This window comes from Aedes aegypti, chromosome 3, assembly GCF_002204515.2.
Source record: "Aedes aegypti strain LVP_AGWG chromosome 3, AaegL5.0 Primary Assembly, whole genome shotgun sequence".
Taxonomy (NCBI): Eukaryota; Metazoa; Arthropoda; class Insecta; order Diptera; family Culicidae; genus Aedes; species Aedes aegypti.
The window spans coordinates 222627439-222651932 of NC_035109.1; the positions used below are offsets into that span (position 1 = coordinate 222627439).

Here is a 24494-nt window from a genome sequence, read left to right on the forward strand (position 1 = left end):
ATTATTCTACCAAACAACCAAATTCTGAACGTCTTCCAAAGATTCGATATTTCCATATTCTACTATACTCTTTTCTATTTGTGCAGCATATGGCTGAAGACGGTGTAAATTGTCTTTTTTTTAATAATTTTGTTGATATTTACAAGGTTTTGTTTGAATATGGCAATTTTTACTTAGACGATAGAATATAGTGTAATTTTGGACCAAGTCCACAGAATTTGTTTAAATATTGCCATTTTCATTAAGAGCTTGAAATTTACCATAATTTTGACTCAAGTCTACAGAATTTCAAAACAATTATATTTTCCATTATCCTCAAATGTTTAGGCCGAAAGGATAGATTACCAAGGTAATTTCGCTATGATCTTTGCTAGATTTTCACTCGAGGACTATTTACCGAGATTGTTACATCATCTGCAAGTTGTCTAATCGTGCAGTTTTTACAAACTATTGGCAATATCTGTAACATTCAAATTATAAAGCAAGGGATTAAGACATCAGCCTTGGGGAAGGCTCATATAGCTTACTCTGGAAGAAGTCATTTGACCGAGCGTTAAGCAAAAAATGTCTACAAAACCAAAAAAAAATCTCGCAATTAGTAACATACAGGCCTATCTGCAGTGATCGATTTCTCTTCGTCGATTTTCTCTTTGAACTAATACACGAAATTCAATCGATAATCTTTGCTATTGCCATTCGATGAATCATATAGTCTTGATTCCAACATTTTAAATTTTTAAGTTGATTGAGAACGATACAGTCAAAGTAAAATCTCAACATCTATTATGTACGACTGTTCAAGTATTTTATACAGATGATTTATTTTACTCAGCATTGACGAAATGATGTTATAGTCAAATTTGATATATATAATATTTTTTTTATTTTCTGATATTTTACTTCCACGAAACTAAACTTTTCTATACATGGTGTTCTCCGATTTTGTACCAAGGGTCCCCGTCAAGAGATCTGACCCGGGCCCCCCGAAGCCCAAATCCGGCACTGGGTATCTCGCAATATCTTACAATATTGAACTGTTTGCTGATTGTTGAATAAGCCATAAAAATAAACAGTCAACAATAGCCAAGATTTTAAGCCATTCAACAATTAGCGAATTACCCCACATTAGTTACAGTGAACACTCAGAAATAAAAATAATCATCAAGTTTATGCATTGATGACTATTTTCTATCTGCTTCTCTTTCATTCTGATATGATTGTTTACACTAACTGTCATTTCGACTGGGTTCAAGCTTAGCGAGCTTTGACTCAGGCGAATTGACGAACTGCATAAAAAATCCCTGCAGAGTGAAAGAGAGGCAAATGGATAATAGTCATAAATGACTAAAATTTAATAATTTTGAGACTATCCGTGTTCCTGAGTGAACTGATCCTAGGGGATATGCACAAATTGTGTCACGCTCCGAAGAAGGGAGGGGTCTAGCCAAAGCGTGACAAGCCGTACACATTATTGGAGGTCTGATACAATATCCTAGACAAGGGCGGGCCAAAAAAATGTCCCGGTAAACAACGATGGAAACCTTCATACAGTGAAGCGCAGGACGGAGTCGTAATTCATGTGAAGCAACTAGCTGACATTGGATCCAGTCTTTCTCGACTGTTCAAAGGATCCCGAGAAAGAGGCATCCTTCTGCCCCGTTTATTGTAGTTCACGGAGAGGACTGGAAACATCCTTCAAGCTTCACAGTATGGAACAACATTGTATCATATAAGTTGCCAAGCTTCCTGAAAGCTTTGGACATATGCATCAAGATCTACAAGGCGTATGATATCGAGTATCCGCCACAGTCAGCAGTCATTTGGAAGCTGCTATCTTCGTTCCTATTCAACATCAGCGAAGCTGTTCAGGATTCTGCAGTCGAGTCGTTGTGCGCGGCAATTCGACTGAAGCTATCGTCATAATGATTCGTAGCAAAAATGGAAGAAAGGACGTTTCTCCGGAATGCGAACTTTCTTCCAAGGGTGAAATGGATAATGTTGATAATTGCATCGAAATGAGCAATCAGTTCGTTGCTCTAGACAAATTTTCCGAACACCAAATCTAAGCAGTTTCTAGCTCAGGCTTTTTGATTCAAGTGAGTAAACAAAGAGTGCCGCCTATCGTGGTCAGTTGTTCCGAATTTGCGGGATTTGATGTTTAACAAATTCCATTGTTGAAGCCAGCAGCATTGCAATTCCAAAATGTGAATTAAAATTTGAATCCGTGATTATAGACGATGATCTTAAACTCTTGATCCGCCTTAAAAACGTGAGGAGAAGGCAATTTCAACGCACTCGTGATCCTGCTATGAAAATTATATGGCAGGATTTGTAGAAAGAAATCAAGAAAAGTTTTGCACAATTAAGAAACAAAAATTTTGAAAATAAGAATTCTGAATTGAACCCTGGCTCTAAGCCCTTTTGGAAATTATCTAAAATTTTGAAAAAACCTCAGAAGCCAATACCGGCATTGAAAGAGGAAAACAAATTATTACTAACTAATTCCGAAAAAGCTCAAAAACTTGCTGCAGTTTGAAAGCGCGCACAATTTTAATTTAGGACTTACTAGTCCAATTGAAAATCAAGTTACTCAGGACTTCGAAAATATTCTCAATCAAGAGAACGTTTTCGAAAATTTCTGGGAGACTGATTTGGAGGAAGTGAGAACTGTTATTAAAAAATTCAAAAATATGAAAGCTCCTGGCGATGATGGAATTTTCCACATCCTCATCAAGAAACTTCCAGAAAGTAGCTTATCATTCTTAGTTGATATATTTAACAAATGTATTCAATTAGCATATCTTCCTGACAAATGGAAAAATGCTAAGGTTGTTACAATTTTAAAACCAGATAAAACTCCTGCAGAAGCTTCTGAAAGACTCCCTGGTGTTCCCTAAGGCAGCATTTTGGGACCAGTATTATACAATGTTTTCACATCTGACTTACCTGAGTTACCTCAGGGATGTCAAAAATCCTTGTTTGTGGTCACAAAGACGCGTCCACGTTCGCAACCATTGGTAGGACAAATGTTGACAAATATTTTTGCACAGTTGAAGCAAAGGAAAAAATTTACCCTGGACAGGAAAATAAAAGTTACTATATTTGAGGGGCTCAAACGCAAAGGGTGTAAGTGATATTTTGGTCGGTTTTGAGAAAATGGTTCTGTTTCGAAGCGTTTTAACGCTATTTTCAGATGATTTTTTCGCTCAACAAAAAAAGCAGTACAATTTTAAGAAGACTGACTAGCTTTTTTTTCTGAAACAAAAACTAATAGGAGTCAGGCCAGTTTGATCCTTCATAGCATATGTCTAAGTTTAAATACATATTTTTTAAGACTTCTAATGACATTACGGCGAGTATTACTGTATACGTTTTCTCATGATTTTCGCAAGAAATTTCATCAGAAATTTTTTCAGGTATTTGCCCAAGTGTTCAGATATTACTCCGGAAATTTCTAAAGGATTTTATCTAGTGATTATTTTCCAATGAATTTCTTCTGAATTTCTCCAAGAATTTTATAAGGGATACCTCAAGGATTTAATATAGGGTTTTCCAAGGAAAACCGCAGAAAATGAAAATTCTTCAAAGATTATTTCGGTAATCATCTGAATTCCTCCAAAATTTCTTTTAGAAATGTTCCAATAAAGTTAAGAAAAATTTTATTCATCGATTTCCCTGGGATATCCTCCAATATTGCCGGTCAAAACATCTTCTTAAATTCAATCAGTAACATTGCCATAAGTTTCAAGGGAATTTCCTTTAAAATTTGTTTTTTTCAGGATTTATATAACATTTCAATAATGGATTTCTCTAAAGATACCTTCAGCTTTAGATTCACCATAGATTCCATCTAAGATTTCTAAAGAAATTCCTCCCGTAATTCTTTGAGAAATTCATTTCAAATAACCCTCTCTGTAGGAAATTTCTTGGCCCTTTCAGTAAAAAGTTTTTTTTACTTCTCATGAGCGAAACAGCATACCTAACTTAAGTCTAGAAAGTTTTTTTTTCAGGAATGTCTCCAGGGAAATGCCTAAGATTTTTTTCTGGAAAATAAATCCGTGTGGTATTTTAAAAGTAAATCCTAGAGTAACCTTTGGTGAAACAGGGGTTATTTTCGAAGTCACCCTTAATGAACAAGGTTCTCTGATATAACTCCTGGGCTCTTGAGGAAGTTGCGAAAGATTTCCTTGATAATTTGCCAAGATAATCAAAAAACATTGGACAGAATATCTATGAAAATTTGTGAAGGAATAATCGGAGGAAAAACTGGAATAATTGCTGTAATGTAAACTGGTGGGAAAACTGAAACAAACTTTTAACAATTGCATGGTAATGTTTTGAGAAGCTTTTTAATAGATGCTTGGTAAAACTGGTTGTTTGAAGAACAACCTACTAAACTACTATTTCTGTTGGCTCGATAGATCGTTTTCATCGGTCGGTGTTATTTCGCGGAAGATTTTTCCACGTGTCGGTAAAAAAATCAGTGTTTGCTGGATATCCTTCTGACAAACGGCAAAGTGTTACGAAACCGTTTAGGAATTCTAGATTTCTGAGAGAAAACGTGGATGAATTCTTGAAGGAATTTACATGAACAAGCGGAGTCTTAAAAAATCCCTTGAGCTATTGTTTTTAAACACTCTGGACTGAATCTTTATGAATTTCTCCGAAAGAAATTCTGTAGTAATCTTTGTAAGATCTCCTAGAGTAACAACTGGCGAATTCGGTTGAAGGATTAGTGAAAAATGTCTAGACGAAATTCTAGAAGAGTTTTGGAAAACGAAATCAAAGTAATACCTGAGGAAATTACTGGTTTTAATGGATTTCCTTTATCAAATTCTAGAGAAATTCTTCTTAGCATCCTTTGAAAAATCGCTGGAAGGATTTCTGGGAGAATCGGTAGAGGAATTTTTGGAAGTATTTGTGGAGAGAGCCCTAAAGGTATACTAAGTAAAATCACCAATAATAATTCCTGAAGCTTTTCTTCGGGGAATCTGAGAAGCAATTCTAGAAAAGCCTGTTGAACCCGTTGTAGTCTCCGAAGGTTTCTTGGAGCCCGTACAATTTTGCTTCAATTTTGGATAAAATAGATACTTCAGAGACCCTTCAAATAATAATACATTTTTTAGAGACTTGCATCAAACAGAAACAAAGTATCTTAAAAGAAACCTAATACTTGTCGTGCCTTTCGCATTATTCATTGGATCAACTTTTGTTATTATTCATTAAAAAAATATGAATATCTTTTATAATTGTATCGTTTTTTAATCAACTTTATTTAATATAATAAATCAATAAAAAAATAGGCCAAACTGTTTGTGTTTACAATCAGTGACGTTTCTAACTTCCCCAGATAATAAATTAATAAACAGCAAAAATTCGAAGAATTTGTGTAGTTTTTTTTTCTTTACACCGAAAGTGACCGGGCTAATGGAAAACTGAAGATGTTTGAAAAATGTTTTATCGCGCAGAAACTCCATCAAAAACCTCATAATGTCTTACGAGGATGATCGAGTTTTATGTATATTGAACAGATGAGAAAAAGTTTAATTTAGTTTTCAATCTTTCTGCTGATTTTTTTATTGAATCAGATTTCTCCTAATGCTTTCAAAACTCAACTAATAATATAATATAATAACTAATAACCCCGAAAATTGTCTTACGTAATTAATGGATCGCCCCTGAGTTACATTTAATTTCCAACGTTGAATCATTGGAACAAATGTCAAATAAAATAATTAATTATTTTAGACAAAAATCGTTGCAATCTTCTATTGCCACGATTAATGCGTTATATATTTACTATTTAGGATTAGTAAATTGGAAGCGTTTTTTTTTTCTCGTATAAGCAGGTGAAACCAACTCATCTGTAAAAAAAATTGAACTGCTTCGGCAACTGAAGCGATATTAGTCAATAAACGCAGTCCTTTCGAAGGAACGAGTGACACAACGGACAAAACATCACTCATAATCCACCCTGAAAATCTCTATGATACAAACAGTGTTTCAAGCTTACCTTTCGCCTTCTGCCACTGCCGGTTCCGGAGATGTTCACTGGCCAAGCTCTCATCGGTCATCGCAGGCGTAGAAGGAGCCGAGCAAAACGGCTACGGTGGCTACGGAACGTGTTTGGGCCGATGCTTCCCCCTTAGCACTCATCCGAACAACAACAATCAACTGATTACTGGTTCTCCTATCCGAAGGAATCTTCTCTAAGACATTTACCGTTTTTTTCAACAGCACTACGCAGTTTGGCAATCTTCGTCTCTTAAAGTTCTTTTATCCGAAACGACGTCTGGTATTTTATGTAATATGGGTAGCTCTGGAGGTTACTTTGCCGGAATATTTGAGATAGTTCACTATATTTCTATTCGGGATGTTAATTTTGTAAACCGGAAACTCTTGATGCGATTCCTGCGGAGTGGATAGAAAAGGAGAAACAGTTACAACTAGCAATCAATGTATGCCTTTGGGTTTGCTTATTAGATAAAACTTATGCCTTTTTCTTGTTAAGTCTAGCAGACCATTTGCTCAGCATGGATTAAAATCTACAATTTCGGAAATCGGCACCAAAGTAAAGGCAATTCGAGAGTTGAACTTTCTTCGTTTTTTCCTTTTCCTGTGGTGACGACTGAATGGAAGTCAAAAGAGAAATATGGTGCGCTAAGAAAATTCACTTTTTCTGCAAAAACCCGGCCCTATGAAGCCAACAAACCAGTCCATTAGAATCCGCAAGCACCCATTTATGTACTTACCGCTTGAAAAGCAACTAAAAAATAGATTTAAACCGGGAAAAGTTACATTTTTGTGCACCCAATATTCTACGCGAAATTGAAAAGACGTCGTTTTTTACACCTTTGACACAATGGACGACTTGAGCTGAGGGCGAGACACAGAAAGCGGACAGATACGCACACATACAAGCAAAGACGTGCGCATTTTGGCGTTTTGAGGGATGTTATGCTGCGCCCTGTGACCGAACTTGGTCGGTACTGTATGTTTAGAAGAATTTGACAGACGACTCGCCAATAAGCCATTTTATGAGACGTTTCGAATCTAAGATAAAGATAGGACAATAATAAAAAATGGGAATAAAATTGAATCCAGTTTGTGATCCAGTCGCTGATTGGTTGAATTTGATGTCTGCGAGTGTGTAGCTGCGTGTGGAAAGTTACCATCGGATGCGTTTGTTTTTGCCCGTGTTGCCGGATTAGGGTCGTTATTTTTTTGCGGTTATGCATAAAAGTTCGTAGCCGACTGATGTAAACCTGAGAGAGACTCGCGAAGAGGAAAAATATCAACGTCATATGCAGCCCAGATTCCCCTCTCACGAAACGTCAAATGCAGCCCACCGTTTTTATGGCTGAAAAAGTGAAAAGTATTGTGTTCAAAGTAAACTGTTATTAAAAACCTCAGTCGGCGGAGCAGTTTTTTCCAAAGTTGCTGATAAATCTAAGCAGAAGATTAATTATTTCTAATGTCTGCTACGTTTGCTGGCATGAAATTTCACTCAAACGGCTATTTATGATTCGATGTGATGCAAACTAAATCATTTTTTGCTGAGAGGTTCATGTGAGGATTTGAACAGCATGCGCATAATTGGTATAAACACAAAGTGGAATAAGAAAAAACTCAGCAATCACAGAAAAAGAAGACCGTCTTCGCGAGTCTCGTCTCAGATGTAAACCTAACAAAAAAGTGAAACGAAATAAGATCGGAATGAATAAAAAAATTGAAACTGTATGTTGCAAAACTACAAGTAATAGTAACATTTCCAGGAGAAGATGGCACAAGGCGAAGTGACAGATCTTTTGCCTTTGATAGATATGCCTTTTTCTTCTTATTTTGGCATTACGTCCTTACTAGGACAGAGCCTACTTCTCAGCTTAGTGTTCACCGCACACTTCCACAGTTATTAATTATGAGCTTTCTATGCCAAAGTTGCCATTTTCGCATTCGTATATCGTGTGGCAGATAAGATGATACTCTATGCTCAGAAAAGTCAAGAAAATTTCGATTACGAAAAGATCCAGGACCGACCGGGAATCGAACCCAGAACCCTTCAGCATGGCTTTGTTTTGTAGCCGCGGACTCTAACCACTTGGCTAAGGAAGGCCCTATAAATACTTCTAAAGTAAATATATGAAAAATTGAATCGATTGAAATTATTCGAAGTGAAAAACAAATTGAAAAAAAAAACAAATTTTAGTGTCCGCGGCTACACAGCAAAGCCATGTTGAAGGTGTCTGGGTTCGATTCCCGGTCGGTCCAAGATCTTTTCGCAATGGAAATTTCCTTTCCCTGGGCATAAAGTATTATCGCACCTGCCACACGATATACGTATGCGAAAATGGCCACTTTGGCAATAAAAGCTCTCAGTTAATAACTGTGGAAGTGCTCATTGAACACTAAGCTGAGAAGCAGGCTCTGTCCCAGTGAGGACGTAATGCCAAGAAGAAGAATCCACTATGGTTCACCTAATCAATGGGGCTCTGCACAAAAATCTTTCACTCTGATATGAAATTAGTAAACAACAAGGCCAGTAAACGTCAAAATCCTATGCATATTCAAAACAGTGCAGAGCCCCATACAATTAAGAAATAAATAATAATTAGGAATATCTTCTTCTTCTTCTTTCTGGCGTTACGTCCCAACTGGGACAAAGCCTGCTTCTCAGATTAGTGTTCTTATGAGCACTTCCACAGTTATTAACTGAGAGCTTTCTTTGCCGATTGACCATTTTTGCATGTGTATATCGTGTGGCAGGTACGAAGATACTCTATGCCCTGGGAATCGAGAAAATTTCCAACCCGAAAAGATCCTCGACCAGCGGGATTCGAACCCATGACCCTCAGCATGGTCATGCTGAATAGCTGCGCGTTTACCGCTACGGCTATCTGGGCCCCAATTAGGAATATATTTTTGTGAAATAGTGAACCGTCTCCCATACAAATGGCAACACTGTTTTTACGTAACACGCAAGGGTGGAAAATTCACAACTGCACAGCAAAAAATAATGTAATTTAGCTCGATGTAATACCGTTGATGTAAAAAAATTCCGATGTAATCGTGTTTTCCAGATACACAATCACACCGGTTCGATGTTATATTACATCATTCTGAAATTACACAGAAATGGAATTTAGTTTTTTGCATTATGTTGGGTATATGTAATATTTCAAGCATAATTTTTCAAATCGGCGTATCTAACACTAAGAAGGATTCGAGAAAAATGCGATGCAATATATTGTAAAGCATTTTAAATCCTGTTTAAAATGTTTTGCATTTTTTCTATTGCTGTGTCTTCTATAAGTTGAAAAAAAGAACACCGTTTCTGACCACTATTAAACAATTCCGATTTGTTTTGAATTAGATTGAAAAACTGGTGAAATTATCGAATAAACCCTTTTGCTTTGTACTGCTCACATACACCATGATGATTCGTCGATATCATACCTTGCTTGATACATACACCTTGCTTGATGCGTTGGTTTGACAGTTCATTTATCACATCTTCTTCTTCTTTCTGGCGTTACGTCCCAACTGGGACAAAGCCTGCTTCTCAGCTTAGTGTTCTTATGAGCACTTCCACAGTTATTAACTGAGAGCTTTCTATGCCAATTGACCATTTTTGCATGTGTATATCGTGTGGCAGGTACGAAGATACTCTATGCCCTGGGAAGTCGAGAAAATTTCCAACCCGAAAAGATCCTCGACCGGTGGGATTCGAACCCACGACTCTCAGCTTGGTCTTGCTGAATAGCTGCGCGTTTACCGCTACGGCTATCTGGGCCCCTTTATCACATGCGTCACGTAATATACACCAGTATTGTTTTGAAGTTGCACATACACCGGATTCTCATAAAACATAATAAAGTTTGTTCTATTCGTCAGTTTCTACGTTCAACTACAACGAATATTGAATGTTTCCAATTTCAACTCGACTAACAGGAGCATCGGATGGAGCCGTGAGTAACAAAAGTAGATGGAGAACAGTTCTTGTGAGAAATTTGGTGAGAATTATTGTCTAAAACCGAATACCGATGATGTTCCACATCAGTTTGCCGACCCGTTAGCTTACTGCAGCTGTGAAAATCCGAATCTCTCGATTTCCAACATGTTTAGTAATTCGGAAACAGTATGACGTATCTGTTGATTAAAATTTTATGTTTTGATTCTGCATATAGGTCGCTTTGCTATGAGCATATGTACGGTGTATGTGCTAGCATGAAAAATATTGACAGTTGAGTCGCTTTGCAATGGTAGGGGGTATGTAGCCAAATTAACAACATTGAGTAAAGTGCACATAGGGCAGAATTGAAATTTATTTCAAAAATTAAAAAAAAAGTTTTAGGATTACTTTTTGGACTCAATATGTAGATTATGCGTTTGTCAAGCCCATGCAAAGCAAATCTCGATTTGTTTATTTTTGCAGATATGTCGGAATGAAGAATTATGCTTGAAATAAATGAATGAACCCATATCTCTAGGGGATTGATGAAAGTCATGATGGAGGATGCAGTTTGACCGAGCCAGTTAGACTGTAAGGAATTGATAATTAGTCCAATACAGGTTTTTAAAAGCGATAATGGCTGCCGCAAACAGGCGATCAAATGTGCTTATTCTGCGCGGCGTGTGAGTCGAAACGAGTCGCTCTCACGGCGAGTGACGTGAGACGACTAATGTTATTCAAATGAGAGCGAGTCGACAATTCTCACCTCATTCGACTCGTGTCACCTCACACGCCGCGCAGAATAGGCACGAAAACCAGGACTTGACTTCACTTGATATCAGGGTTGTTGACTTCGCAGCACTAATCTGGAATTCGCCGATTGGACTTCCGAAGCGAAGTTTCAAGTAAACGAACTGTCATTGCTCTGCCGGCTCGGCTTTTGTCTCGACTGTTTATGAAAACAGTCCAACATCACGTCGACGGAAGAAACTTCACCACAACGGGGGATTTGTCAGTTCGAGCGCGCGAAATTTTCACAAGTCTTTGACGTTTACAAAGTGAGTCAAATATGTTTGTGATTACTCAAAAGTGAGTAAGGTCGTTTTCTTTCAAGGTTGAGTAAAAAGTTACTCACTTTGATAAAATAAAGTTACTCACTTTTGACAGCTAACTTGAAACTTCAAAAGTGAGTCAAACCCGGATAAAAACGTACCATTCAGTGAATGGAATAAACCATTAATGTACAATATAACGTATTGTAAACACTAACCAATCTAAGGAAGAAATTGTGGTGAGATTACTGAGAGTATTCTTGAAAAATGTTGGAAATATCTAGTACAATCCCTCAAAGGTTCTTGAACGATCATTCTACAAATATTTGAAAAGAAATTTCTCAGAAGGTACTTTCCATGAATTCTTGAAAAAAGGATAAAAAGCTCTAAAACTACTTTGATTATAGTTAATGTAATGTCTAGTCTAAAAGTTCAATGATTCCCATGAATCCGCCTTTAATAATTTAAGTTCAGTGAAGACACCAGATCGATCCGACGTAATTCCGCACTTTTATTCACAATCCCGCACTTATAATGTGCGCAATGCGCTATATTTGTAAGTATTTCAGAGTTTTTTATATATTACTTCAACAATTTCTTGAAAATTTTCTAAATAGCTCATCGGAAGATAACTCCAGAAATTTTTTAAGGTATCAAGTAAATCCCTTGAATGTAGAAATTCATAAAATGTGAAAAGACGATATATTTTCAGGTATAATCAAAGAGACAAACAATCGTTTTTGTCATAAATTTTTGAAAGTATTTCTGAAGTTGTGCGCTATTTAAAAGGAAATTCTACAGTCTTGCCAAGATAACTAACGTGCTGCGGTCAAATTTTTAAATGCTGTCGAAATTCTCATCTGGTTGATAGCTTGAATGTAGGTCCAAAGATCCGGCATTTCCAATCATATAAATAAGTACCTGATTTACTTGCAGGTACATCAACACTCTTTCCCCAGTTGCAGAATCTGGAAATAAATCACCATAATCCAAAAGAGGAAGATGTACTTTCAACTTTCGCGTTCGTTTGTACTCCACTGAGCATGGTCAGTAGGTGACTCAGGATTTTCTGAGCATTTACTCAGCTTTTACCGCTTTATTCATACGAATTTGGATGTTCGAAAAATAAATGCTCAAATGCTCAGTTTTATCATACCAACTTGAGTAAATGCTCAAGAAAATGATTTGACAGGTGGATTTGAGTAAAGTAAAAGCTTTTGCTCAGTTTATTCATACGACCTAATATCTATACTTGTATTGTTACGATACTTACAGTGCACTGTTCAAAACAATATATTGTACTGTATTGTATTTGCAATATATTGAATGGTACTGTTACAATACGTTATATTGTTTTTGTATTGTATTTTTTATCCGGGAAGTTACTCTCTTTTGAGTAGATTTGAACGAGCGTGAAAATGGCTGAATGAGGAATCTGATAAATTGAACTACCTAACTCCCTTCTGGTTACCTTGCTTCAGGGTTTTCCCTTGCATGTGGCACAGACCTATTAGCTCTTCAGCTTCAGGGGTTGTTTCGGGTTTTGTTTTGACTCCTTTGCTTTTGACATGCTGTGATACGTTTTTTCAATATCGAAGGTGTTTGGTAATCGACGGATTCTTCGCGGAGTCCTACATTTTTTTCTGCAATTAAAGTAAAATAATTCCGGAGTTCCATGCTCTTGTTCGGTGCCCGGTGCAGCAATGTACCGAGAAATTGTTTAGGTGCTACTGGGTTGCGTTATTTTAATGTTAAAAGCACCCCAAGGCTTGGATTTCCGTGCGCCTATTCCGAGGAGGAAACTCGAAAAATTCTGAACAAGCTCAACGAGGAGGATGTGGAGCAGCTTTATAAGTGAGGAGCAGGTAAATCTGTAGAATAGGTTTAGTTTATCGATTCCATATTTGCAGGTACAACATATCTAAGTTTCGCCTAAAGAAGATAGAAGGCTGGCGCAAAAAGTTCGGCACTTTCATGTCCCTGGATCAAGTTCTGGAATTGGACGGTTTTGGAATCACGGTTCTCCGCAAGTTTTACGATTCGATTGTGAAAAATCCGGAAGATGTCGAAGCGGCAGCTCAGAAAGTCGTCAAGAAGGACGTCAAATTCACCACCCCGATTTTCCCGGTCAATATAATTCCGAAGATCCAGAGCTGTGTTTCGCTCTATGTGGGACTAGATTACGTTACCTGGGCTAGGTTCAAGTTATCGAAAGATGAGCCTACGGTTTTGACTGGATGGAACAGTTTCCAGATAAATGATCGTAAACTGCACGTGAGCGAACTGATTCGCAATGTAACTCAAATCAACCAACTAATACCGGAAGCGGATGTGTACGTTGTGGAGAATCCGGCTGTGGCCCAGGCAGTGGCCATGGGAAGTGCCACCCAAACGAACATAAACGTCCAAAAGTCCCAACTGATTGCAATGATCATGCTGATGCTGTCGAATCGTGTTCCGGAAAGTAGCGAAATCGTCCCCAATGTGTACTTTTTCAAGCAGTACGCGTCGGCCAGGCTGTTCGGAATCTACGTTGGGAATGAAAGAGTGTCCGCAGACGGTGTGGTTCGATCTTTGATGGAACGGCAAATTGGTCCAAATGAAGAGAGCGTGGAAAACGTACAGTCGAAAGTGGTGATTCCATCCGGGTTGAAGGTGGTGTACGAAGAAAACGACAACGCTGAGCGGGAATTTTTGGGCCAATCCATGTTGCTTGGCTTATCTTTCTTGAGGCTGTGCGTTTTCAAATGCGAAGATAGTTTGAAGATTTTCCGTCGATGAACCGAAACATGTTAAAAAGGTATGTATATAGAGAAAAGATGTTGTATAGAGTTTATGAAACATTTTCAATGTATATATGACTCCCTAAAACAATCTGAAAGCCTTGATTTGGCAACTTTTGACAAGGTTTTTTGTACGCGATAGACTAAATTTCGTTGAAACTTGGAAGGCGTACTATTGATTCTCCGTGAGGTGAAATAGAATTCAGAGAAGAACACATTGTCTAGTAAATCCTTAGAAAAACACTAATTCTGCATATTGTCCATCGTTGCTCTTATTAGTCTTGTGAGCTTTCCGGTAAATCTGATCCTACTCGTCCATTTTTTTTTAAATTTTTTATTAGTATTATTCCAAACATTACATTCATTTCTTATATCTACGTGTTCTGTGTTATTAGACAACACTATCATCCTAATTTGGTAAAACAAATTTAAGATTTTTTTCTAACATTTTGTTAACAACATATTACATTTCATTTGCCGTAGCAGTTCAGATTTTTTACAGGTGAGTTGATTTCACCTGCTTATAAGAGAAAAAAAATAACATTTTTAATTGACTTAACCTAACTTAACCTAAACATATAACGCATTAATCGTGGCAATAGAAGATTGCAACGATTTTTGCCTGAAATTATTAATTATTTTATTTGACATTTGTTCCAATGTTTCAACATTGGATATTCTATGTAACTCATTGGTACAATCCCAGGGAGGAAGCTTCAGAATCATTTTCAAAATTTTATTTTTAATTCTCTGCATAGCTTTCTTCCTGGTATTACAACAGCTAGTCCATATTGGTACAGCATACAACATGGCTGGCCATAAAATTTGTTTGAATATCAAAAGATTGTTCTTAAGACAAAGTTTTGATTTTCTATTAATAAGGGGATATAGACATTTTACATATTTATTACATTTGGCTTGAATGCCCTCAATGTGATTTTTGAAAGTTAAATTCTTATCTAGCATGAGCCCAAGATACCTAACTTCATCTGACCAATTTATTGGAACCCTTCTCATCGTGACAACATGTCTACTTGAAGGTTTCAAATAAAGAGCTTTGGGTTTATGTGAGAATATTATTAGTTGAGTTTTGGACCCTGGCCACGATCACAGGGTTTGACGGTGCCAAAGTAGAAGGTGCACCATAATAATGCCCGTCTGTGAAACATATCACCTTCCCAATACTTTGGCACACCTCTAACGGTTCATGATTTATCATGAAACGGCTGCATTCAGGCGGAGGATCTGTTAATATGTCTGTTAATCTGTTAATATGTTCAGGTCCTCTTCGAACGGAGGGACCGCCAGGGCTCATTAGTTACTTATAAACCAGTGCTGGTTGTTGATGGTTCAGTTCGTTTAGCACGAGCTGTAGCATCCTTTGTACTAATCAAATGGTAATGGTAATGGTTGTTAAGTTTCGAAGCTAACGTGTGATCAATCGTTTTATAATGCAATATAAGAATGGGTGTTTGGTGGAACTGCGCGTAACAATGGTTGTTATTAAGTTTAGTGATTGTGAGGGTGCTAATAGTGATTTTATAATAAAATCTATGATGATGATAATTTGAAAATGAAATTGGAAGTGATTCTGATAGTTTTGTTAAAAATATAATAATGATGATGTATAATGATGTGAACTCTACTAATTTAATGAAGGCCAAAATACATTTTGCAATCATTTCTCTGAATATAAACATCATTGCCTAGTTCTTCAAACATGCATGATAAAAGTGTTAATAATGACAGCGAGTGCAGAAGAATGGATCGAAGTGATTTTGTTTTACTGTAACATTGGTGATAATGCTAAATTGTAGTTTGAATAGTAATGACTACAGCAACAAAAATAATGAAACATTTAAATTGAATATCTTTTAATTACTTAGTAATGCTAACAGATGGTAAATGGTAATAACAATGAATTTATATGAAAATAGTGTGATATGAAAAGTGATATAATGGAAATGAAGTGTATTACGAAAGTTGATGAGTGATAATCGGTGATAAACGTGATAGTGTTGAAAATAAAAGTGACGATAGTGAGTGATGAAATGAAATGGGGAATGAGGACCTTTTAATAAAACTATTTCGTTCTTCACTTTAACCACTCTAGTAGCATTTCAGGCCTTATCATAGTTTGATAGTAGTCTAAACTACTAGACTGCAAAACTGCGGTAAGGGCTGATTGCTACTAAGGTACACAGTGACCATTTGAGCAACATTTCTTAGGAACGTCTGTGTGATGAACGCAATAGAGGCTTATAAAAGCAAATGTTGGGAAGGAGCTTAGGGCAGATTAAGAGTGCCAGTACTACCCCTATCGCTACCGACAAAAAAAATTATTAGTTGAGTATTGGAAGCATTAGGAGATATCTTCCATTTTTGCAAGTATGAAGAAAAAATATCCAAACTTTTTTGCAATCGACTACAGATGACACGCAGGCTTCGTCCTTCCGCAAACAAAAATTTTTGACATCAGTGCGCATCGTCCCTTCGTGCTGTGCGTACACGAATTCTATCTGCTCTTGGAAGTTTTTTAAAAATTTCCTGAAGCAATAAAACAGTACTTTTAAGTGCTACAAATCAGTACTTTTCAGTGCTAAAATTAAAAACAGTACTTTTCAGTACTATTTTTTCTACTATTGATCCCTTCACGATCCTTGTTTGGACCCGTGCCTTCGATTTTTCGTTGGACCCGTTGGCGAAAGCTCTAGCCCAGGCTCTTTGATTCAAGTGAGGAAGCAAAGAGTGCCGCCTATCGTGGTCAGTTGTTCCGAATTTGGGGGATTTTCCCCAGTGCAAGTAATCATTATGAAAAAGAGAACCCAATCTGGCATTGTTCGGAAATGGCTTTCTTAAGAATATTATTTAGTTCACTTTAACAAAAAAGAACTAAATAATATTAAAGCTTTAGAAAAAGCAAAACTTATGTTCGATGTCCGTGTGACATGGGAACATTTCCAGAAACCTGGAGGAAATTACCAGAACCCCACTCAGTGCCGTCGGTGCCAAAAGTGGGTCATGGTACAAAAAATTGTCGCATGGATGCTAAATGCATGATTTACGGACGTTCTTCTCACGCCAAGGACGTCTGTCCAGTGAAGGAAGATACCACCAAGTTCATATGCTCTAATTGCGGGGCTAATCATAAGTCAAATTTTTGGGATTGCCCTTCACGCAAAAGAGTCATTGAGGCTCGTGCCAGGCAGATGAAAGATAATATCCGTTGCGATAACGGTCGTTTCCGGAATTTGCCTGGTAGAGTATCGAACAACACTCATTTTTCAGTTAACGATCGCTTGATTAGGAATCATACCCATCAGGAAGATCATAATCATGCTCATTCACAAACTAATTTTAATCCGTCGGGTAGCCGTTCGAATCTTTCAATTTCGAATGTATCCCACGGTAAATCCTTTGCCGATATCGTAGCAGGTAATTTGAACTCCTCTCCTATTCGTACTACGAGTACCCATTCTACTTGTTTCAAATCAAATAGAAAACAAACCTTACCGCCACAGGTAACACCTACTCCGCCTCTTCGTCTACCGAAAATTCTAACGGGAAATCATCAAATGTACCCACTTCAAGTGATATGTCTGCCTCTGATTTTAATTTTCTAACTGAACAATTGAATCTAATGATTGATGCAATGTTCAAAGCCACCACTATGACTGAAGCAGTTCAAGTAGGAGTAAAAATTACTAATAAAATTGTTATTGGATTACGTTTTTCTAATGTATCTAAATAATAATTTAAAAATTTAAATTGGAATGCTCGTTCTCTGAATGGTAAAGAGAACGAGCTGTTTAATTTTCTTACAGCTAATAACGTGCATATAGCAGTTATTACTGAAACGTATTTGAAACCTGGATCTAAACTCCAAAGGGATCCTAACTTTTTTGTTTATCGTAATGATCGACTTGATGGGGCATGTGGAGGAGTTGCAATCATCATTCATAGGCGTATAAAACATCAACTGTTTTCGTCATTTGAAACTAAAGTTTTTGAAACTAAAGTTTTTGAAACTTTATGTGTTTCTGTTGAAACACAGCTTGGTAAATATACTTTCATGGCTGCTTATTTGCCTTTTCAATGCTCTGCACAGCAAGTTAATTTGCTCTAAACTGACTTGCAAAACTTGACTCGCAATAAGTCAAAATTTTTTGTCATTGGTGACTTTAATGCAAAACATCGGTCATGGAATAATTCTCAAAGTAATTCCAACGGCAAAATTTTATTTGATGGGTGCTCTTCAGGATATTATTTCTCAATTCAATATCCTGATAGCCCTACATGTTTTTCCTCTAGAAACCCATCCACGATTGATTTGGTCTTAATCGATTCATCTTTGTAGCCAACTGATTACGCATGCTGATTTTTATTCTGATCATGTCCCTGTTACATTTCAAATATCCCATGAAGCGATTCTCAATCCTATCAGCTCCACTTTCAATTATTTTCGAGCCTACTGGAATACATATGAAACGAATATTGACTCTAATCTTGATGTTAACATTTTTTTACAAACAAAACTTGATATTGACAATGCTCTTGAAACTTTAATAAATTCCATTGTTTAAGCCAGCAGCATTGCAATTCCAAAATGTGAAGTAAAATTTGAATCCGTGATTATAGACGATGATCTTAAACCCTTGATCCGTCTTAAAAACGTGAGGAGAAGGCAATTTCAACGCACTCGCGATCCTGCTATGAAACTTATATGGCAGGATTTGCAGAAAGAAATCCAGAAACGTTTTGCACAATTAAGAAACAAAAATTTTGAAAATAAAATTTCTCAATTGAATCCTTACTCTAAGCCCTTTTGGGAATTATCTAAAATTTTGGAAAAACCTCAGAAGCCAATACCGGCATTGAAACAGGAAAACAAATTATTACTAATTGCGAAAAAACTCAAAAACTTGCTATGCAGTTTGAAAGCGCGCACAACTTTAATTTAGGACTTACTAGTCCAATTAAAAATCAAGTTACTCAGGACTTCGAATATATTCTCAATCTTGCATTGTTGTAAGCATTGGCTTATTATATTCATATGAAGTAAGTTTAACACATTTCCGATTTCTAATATTTGCAAAACCAAGTCAAATGTATTGAGGTGTCTTAAAAGGAGTTGTTTTTCGACCTTTATGATGGAAGAGAAATGTCCATAGAACTCACTGGATTTGAACCGTATAATTTTCTATTTCCAGTCTAGCTTGTAGCCACTAAAATGCAGGTAACATCACTTAATAATAGGACATTTAGATTCATCTCTTTTAGATTTCAGGCATAACACATCTCCAGTATGACTAGCGGCCCTCAGGAAAAACGTCTCCGAAAAATTTAAATACACCTATCTCAGTAACAAACAATCATTTCAAAATTATTTAAAGTTGTATTTTGTGTTAACATATAGATGTACTATAATAGGTTGTTTTTTCAATGTGAGATCATCTTTCCAATATTTTGCTGATCGGATAATTTGCGGACACCCTGTATCCTCATCAAGAAACTTCCAGAAAGTAGCTTATCATTCTTAGTTGATATATTTAACAAATGTTTTCAATTAGCATATCTTCCTGACAAATGGAAAAATGCTAAGGTTGTTCCAATTTTAAAACCAGACAAAAATCCTGCAGAAGCTTCCAGTTTTCGTCCAATCAGTTTGCTTTCCTCCATCAGTAAACTTTATGAAAAGTTCATTTTGAACAGAATGATGGCCCACATCAACGAAAATTCAATTTTTGCCGATGAACAGTTCGGATTCCGCCATGAACATTCGACCACTCATCAACTTTTACGTGTAACAAATTTGATCCGTTGATTCTGGCAACCCTTCTATGCTAAGTAAACAAACTAATTTCGTGCGGTTCTTTTCAATCGAGTTTTCTATCGTTATCTCCGAAGTATTAATCGCGAATCGGCAACCTGAGTACGCAGAGAGATCCCCCGGATCCGTTTAAACAAAATGCGGCCTCCGGACCATCGCGAGTGACCACCAGGAGTCAATCAAAAACAAGGCAGAAACGCGGACTTGAGGCAGAGCATAACCTCAACGAACCTTCCCTTCATCCACCGCGTTCGAAGAGTCCATACATGACAACGCAAACATCACCAGCACTGGCGGATCAAACACCAAGCTGTAGCAGGGATAATGCTCTCCAAAACGAAATCAACGTCGCAGTGAGCAATCAGTATGAGCTACTCCAAAACGAAGATGTGGACGACGAGATGCCAATGTTAACTCCGAACCCGGTAGTAACGATACAGCCGCCTAAGGCGAAGAAAGTTCGGGTTCCTCCGATAACAATCTCCAACCAAACTACTAAACAGGTTCGTGAGCTGATGGTGCAAATCAACGTAGCCCAAACTGACTACATGATGAGGGCGATCAAAACAGGAGTGCAGCTACTGTGCTCGACAGAGGAGGGCTTTCGTAACATCGTCAATGCACTGAAGCAATCCAACGTTCAATTCTACACTTACACCCTCGTCACTGAGCAACCGGTGAAAGTAATTTTGTCAGGACTATCTGTGTACGACACTGCCGAGCTGGAGACGGAGCTTCTTGCTCATGGTGTAATCCCTGCAGAATTGAAATTATTTTCCCGCAAAGTCGTCGATTTGGAAGAAAGCGCCTTGTACTTACTCCACTTCGTAAAAGGTGCCGTTAAACTATCGGAGCTACAGAAAATCAAAGCCCTCTTCAACACTGTAGTGAAATGGCGTTACTACGATCGGAAACCCACCGATGCCGTCCAGTGTCACCGATGCCAGCGATTCGGACATGGTATGCGGAATTGCAATCTGATCCCATTATGCGTCAAGTGTGGCGAGAAGCATTTTTCGGCCGAGTGCAAACTTCCTAAGAAAGCGGACTTACAACATGTCGACAGAAACACGACCCGTGCCTCGATAAAATGTGCAAACTGTAGTGGGCAACATACTGCCAATTATCGAGGTTGTCCCAGCCGCAAAATTTACATCGAAAAGCTGGAGAAAATAAGAGCCGACCGCCGTCAGCAAGCACCAGCACTCCCTGCGCGTCCCAATCGAGTCAACAATCCACCTCACTCCGCCACAGCGGGTTCCTATGCTCAGGCGCTAATGGGAAACACAAGCAGCAACAACAGTCTATTCTCAATGTCGCTGAAACTTGGCTTCAGCAAAAACATGCGTTCTTCCACCCGAATTTCTCCTGCGTCCGCTTTGATCGTATTCTCACCAACGCTGAAAGAGGAGGAGGTGTTCTGATAGCGGTTCGTAAGGACATTAGGTATTCAGAGCTCAGCATCTCAACCAAAGTCATCGAAAGTGTCGGCATCTCGATTAGCACGACTGGCGGGAATATACACATTATCGGAGCCTATTTCCCCGGTGCAAGCAGGCCACCCAATTGGACACAATTTCGTCGTGACATATCCACCCTCACAAGAAGGAACGAGCCGTTTTTTGTAGTAGGTGATCTGAACGCCCGTCATCGCCATTGGAATTGCTCGAAGGCTAACAAGGCAGGATTACTACTGTGCCAAGAAGCAGCCAGTCGAAACTTTTTCATTCATTTCCCCGACTCCTTCACGTTTCACCCTACCGGCCGGGGTCGTCCATCCACGCTTGACCTGACTCTCTCGAACAACTTGCTGGATATGACAAAGCCCGTCAGCTTAAACGAACTGTCCTCGGATCATCGCCCGATAACATTCAGCATAAGTCTCATAGCTCCAACTGTACGAGTAACACAAAAAATCCGCTGCTATGCTCGTGCGGACTGGCCTCGTCTCCATCGTGAGGTCAACGCTAAGCTGAACCTACTAGATCCAACTGTAGTATCCCTCAATGACGAAGCTGATATTGACGCTGCTATAGTGCTCCTGACAACGACCATACTTGACGCAGAAGCTGCTGCGGTTCCTGAAGTCCAGCAACGAACTTATCAAACTGCAACAATTCCTGAAAGTACACGTAAATTGATCGCATTACGTAATAAACGGCGGCGCCAGTGGTACCGGAGAAGAGATCCCATTTACCGAGACATAGTTTCGTCCCTTAATCGCAGAATTCGTGAAGAGTGCGATCAAGCCAATTACAACAAATTCAAGCAAACACTGAGCACGCTGAACGATGATCGTAACACTCTCTGGAGAATCACCAAAGCTCTGCGTAAATCCACCAAATACAGCCCACCACTGCGCCAAGGAGACACCATCATCGCCTCGTCGGTAGAGAAAGCGCAGCTACTGGCCATGAGCTTTGCACAAGCACACTCCAACCAAATGGCGGACGATCCTGAAACCGTCGTAGCGGTCAACGAGTCAATCAACCGCATCGATCAGACCCAATTGATTGGCACTCACCCATGGCTGATCCACCCAAAGGAAGTAGCCCAGACGATTCGAAAACTGAAATCCAAAAAATCTCCGGGTCATGACAACATTCGGAAATGCGTTATCAAGAAGCTACCTCGAAAGGCAATTGTTTTTCTTGCCAAAATATTTTCTGCTTGCCTTCGAATCGGGTATTTTCCATCCAGTTGGAAACATGCCGTTGTGATTGGTATCCCGAAGCCAAACAAGGATTCTATGATTGCGTCTAACTATAGACCAATTAGTCTTTTGCCTACCTTCAGCAAACTTCTAGAACGCATAATCCTAAAGCGTATAGAGCAACACCTTGAAAACACTCGGATCATTCCCGATGAACAGTTTGGCTTCAAACGAGGCCATTCTACTAACCACCAGCTCGTCCGTCTGGTAAGGGAGATTCGCACCAATTTTGCGCAAGGTAGATCTTCAGGCATGGTCCTATTAGATGTTGAAAAAGCTTACGATTCCGTATGGCAGGAGGCAATCCTTCATAAAATGTCAAGAGGAAATTTTCCCCTATACATCTTGAAAATCATTCGCTCCTTCCTCCTGAACCGCTGCTATCACGTAGCAGTTAATGGGCAAACGTCGAATAAGTACCAAATACCTTTTGGCGTTCCGCAAGGTGCTGTACTAAGCCCCACACTTTACAACATCTTCACTGCTGACCTAGTGATGCTTGAAGATGTTCATTATTATCTCTTCGCTGACGATACGGGTTTTGTCGCATCCGATTCTGACCCCGCCATAGTAATCACCAACTACAATCGGCCCAAAACTCCATCGAATCTTATCAGACGAAATGGAAAATCAAAACCAACGCGGATAAATCACAGGCGATTTTTTTCACCCGGAAACGAAGTCCCCACAAACTTCCGCAAAATCAGATCTCTGTATGGAGTCGCGAGATTCCATGGTCAAACGACGCGAGATATCTTGGACTAACTATGGACCGCAAACTAACGTTCGCTACCCACATTCAGAACACTCTTAGAACATGCAACAAATTAATAAGAATGCTTTACCCCCTAATCAATCGGCGTTCACGGTTGGATACGAACTCAAAGCTCCTAATCTACAAGACAGTGTTCAAGCCGTCAATGACGTACGGATTTCCCGCCTGGTATGACTGCGCTGCTGTTCATAGAAAGAAGCTTCAAGTGAAACAAAATAGGATACTAAAAATGATCCTGAACCTAGACCCACAGTATCCAACAGATGGCGTTCACGAAATTGCAAAAATGGAAAAAATCAACGACTGGTTCCAACGTGTCCTCCCAAAGTTTTGGACGGGATGTGCAACATCAGCAAACCCTTTGCTCGAGCAATTGTGCCTGTAGTTCCTGTGATATTAGAATAGTAGTATTGTACCTTTCCTCTATCTATACCCTTTCTATTTGCTATGATGAAGGTTTTTCTTACCTTTTCCTTCCATGAATTCAATTCAACCGTTAGTACCTGTAATTTTGTAATTATTTGTTTTTATTTTAGCTGTTGAAAGGATTTCCATAACTCAGCTTAAGATACCTAGACACACGCCATGTAACGTTAAATTTGAATTAATAAATAGAGTGAATGAATGAATGAATGAAAAATTTGATCCGTTCCAACAAATCTGAAGGCTATTCTACTGGTCTTGCTCTTCTAGACATAGAAAATGCATTCAACAGTGTTTGACATGAAGGTTTGATCGTAAAATTAAAAAACTTTAATTTTCCAACATACATTGTTAGAATAATTCAAAGTTATCTGTCAAATCGTACACTTCGGGTTAATTATCAGATCTCCATATCTGAAAGACTTCCTATAAGAGCTGGTGTTCCTCAAGGCAGTATTTTGGGACCAATATTATACAATATTTTCAAATCTGCGTTACCTCAGGAATGTCAAAAATCTCAGGGACATGATCAGAATCAAAATCAGTAAGAGTAATTAATTGGCTACAAAGATCACTAGAGTTGGTTAAGACCAAGAGCCAGGGTCCAATCGAAAAATCTTATTTCCAAAATGTGTGTTTCTTAATTGAGCAAAACGTTTCTTGATTTCTTTCTGCAAATCCTGCCATATAATTTTAATAGCAGGATCACGAGTGCGTTGAAATTGCCTTCTCCTCGCGTTTTTAAGACGGATCAAGAGTTTAAGATCATCGTCTATAATCACGGATTCAAATTTTACTTCACATTTTGGAATTGCAATGCTCCTGGCTTCAACAATGGAATTTGTTAAAGTTTCAAGAGCATTGTCAATATCAAGTTTAGTTTCTAAAGAAATGTTAACATCAAGATTAGAGTCAACATACGTTTTATATATATTCCAGTCGGCTCGTAAATAATTGAAAGTGAAGCTG

At 38.3% G+C, this 24494-nt stretch overlaps 2 protein-coding genes across 2 annotated transcripts in view; one reads left to right on the plus strand and one right to left on the minus strand.

Moving 5' to 3' along the window:
- Window positions 1–6876, minus strand: part of LOC5570811 (probable helicase with zinc finger domain) — a 29518-nt gene extending 22642 nt beyond the window's left edge. The window contains exons 1-2 of the mRNA XM_021853358.1: window positions 6753–6876; window positions 6014–6411 (exon numbers count right to left, since the gene is read on the minus strand). Of these exons, the coding sequence (XP_021709050.1) occupies window positions 6014–6074 (61 nt within the window). The 5' untranslated portion in view covers window positions 6075–6411; window positions 6753–6876. The remainder of the gene's footprint in view (window positions 1–6013; window positions 6412–6752) is intronic.
- Window positions 6877–12577: 5701 nt separating this feature from the next.
- LOC5570812 lies at window positions 12578–13846 on the plus strand. Its single transcript, XM_001653269.2, has 2 exons — window positions 12578–12855; window positions 12912–13846. Exons 1-2 carry the CDS (start codon window positions 12677–12679, stop codon window positions 13780–13782), a joined length of 1050 nt encoding a protein of 349 aa, XP_001653319.2. The 5' UTR covers window positions 12578–12676; the 3' UTR covers window positions 13783–13846.
- Window positions 13847–24494: the final 10648 nt, after the last annotated feature.

Excerpts from the sequence above, each read along its gene's own strand:
- LOC5570812 (XM_001653269.2), top strand. The coding sequence starts at position 12,677 with ATGCTCTTGTTCGGTGCCCGGTGCAGCAATGTACCGAGAAATTGTTTA. Across the intron at positions 12,856-12,911 it reads GATGTGGAGCAGCTTTATAA|GTACAACATATCTAAGTTTC; the intron begins GTGAGGAGCAGG and ends CCATATTTGCAG.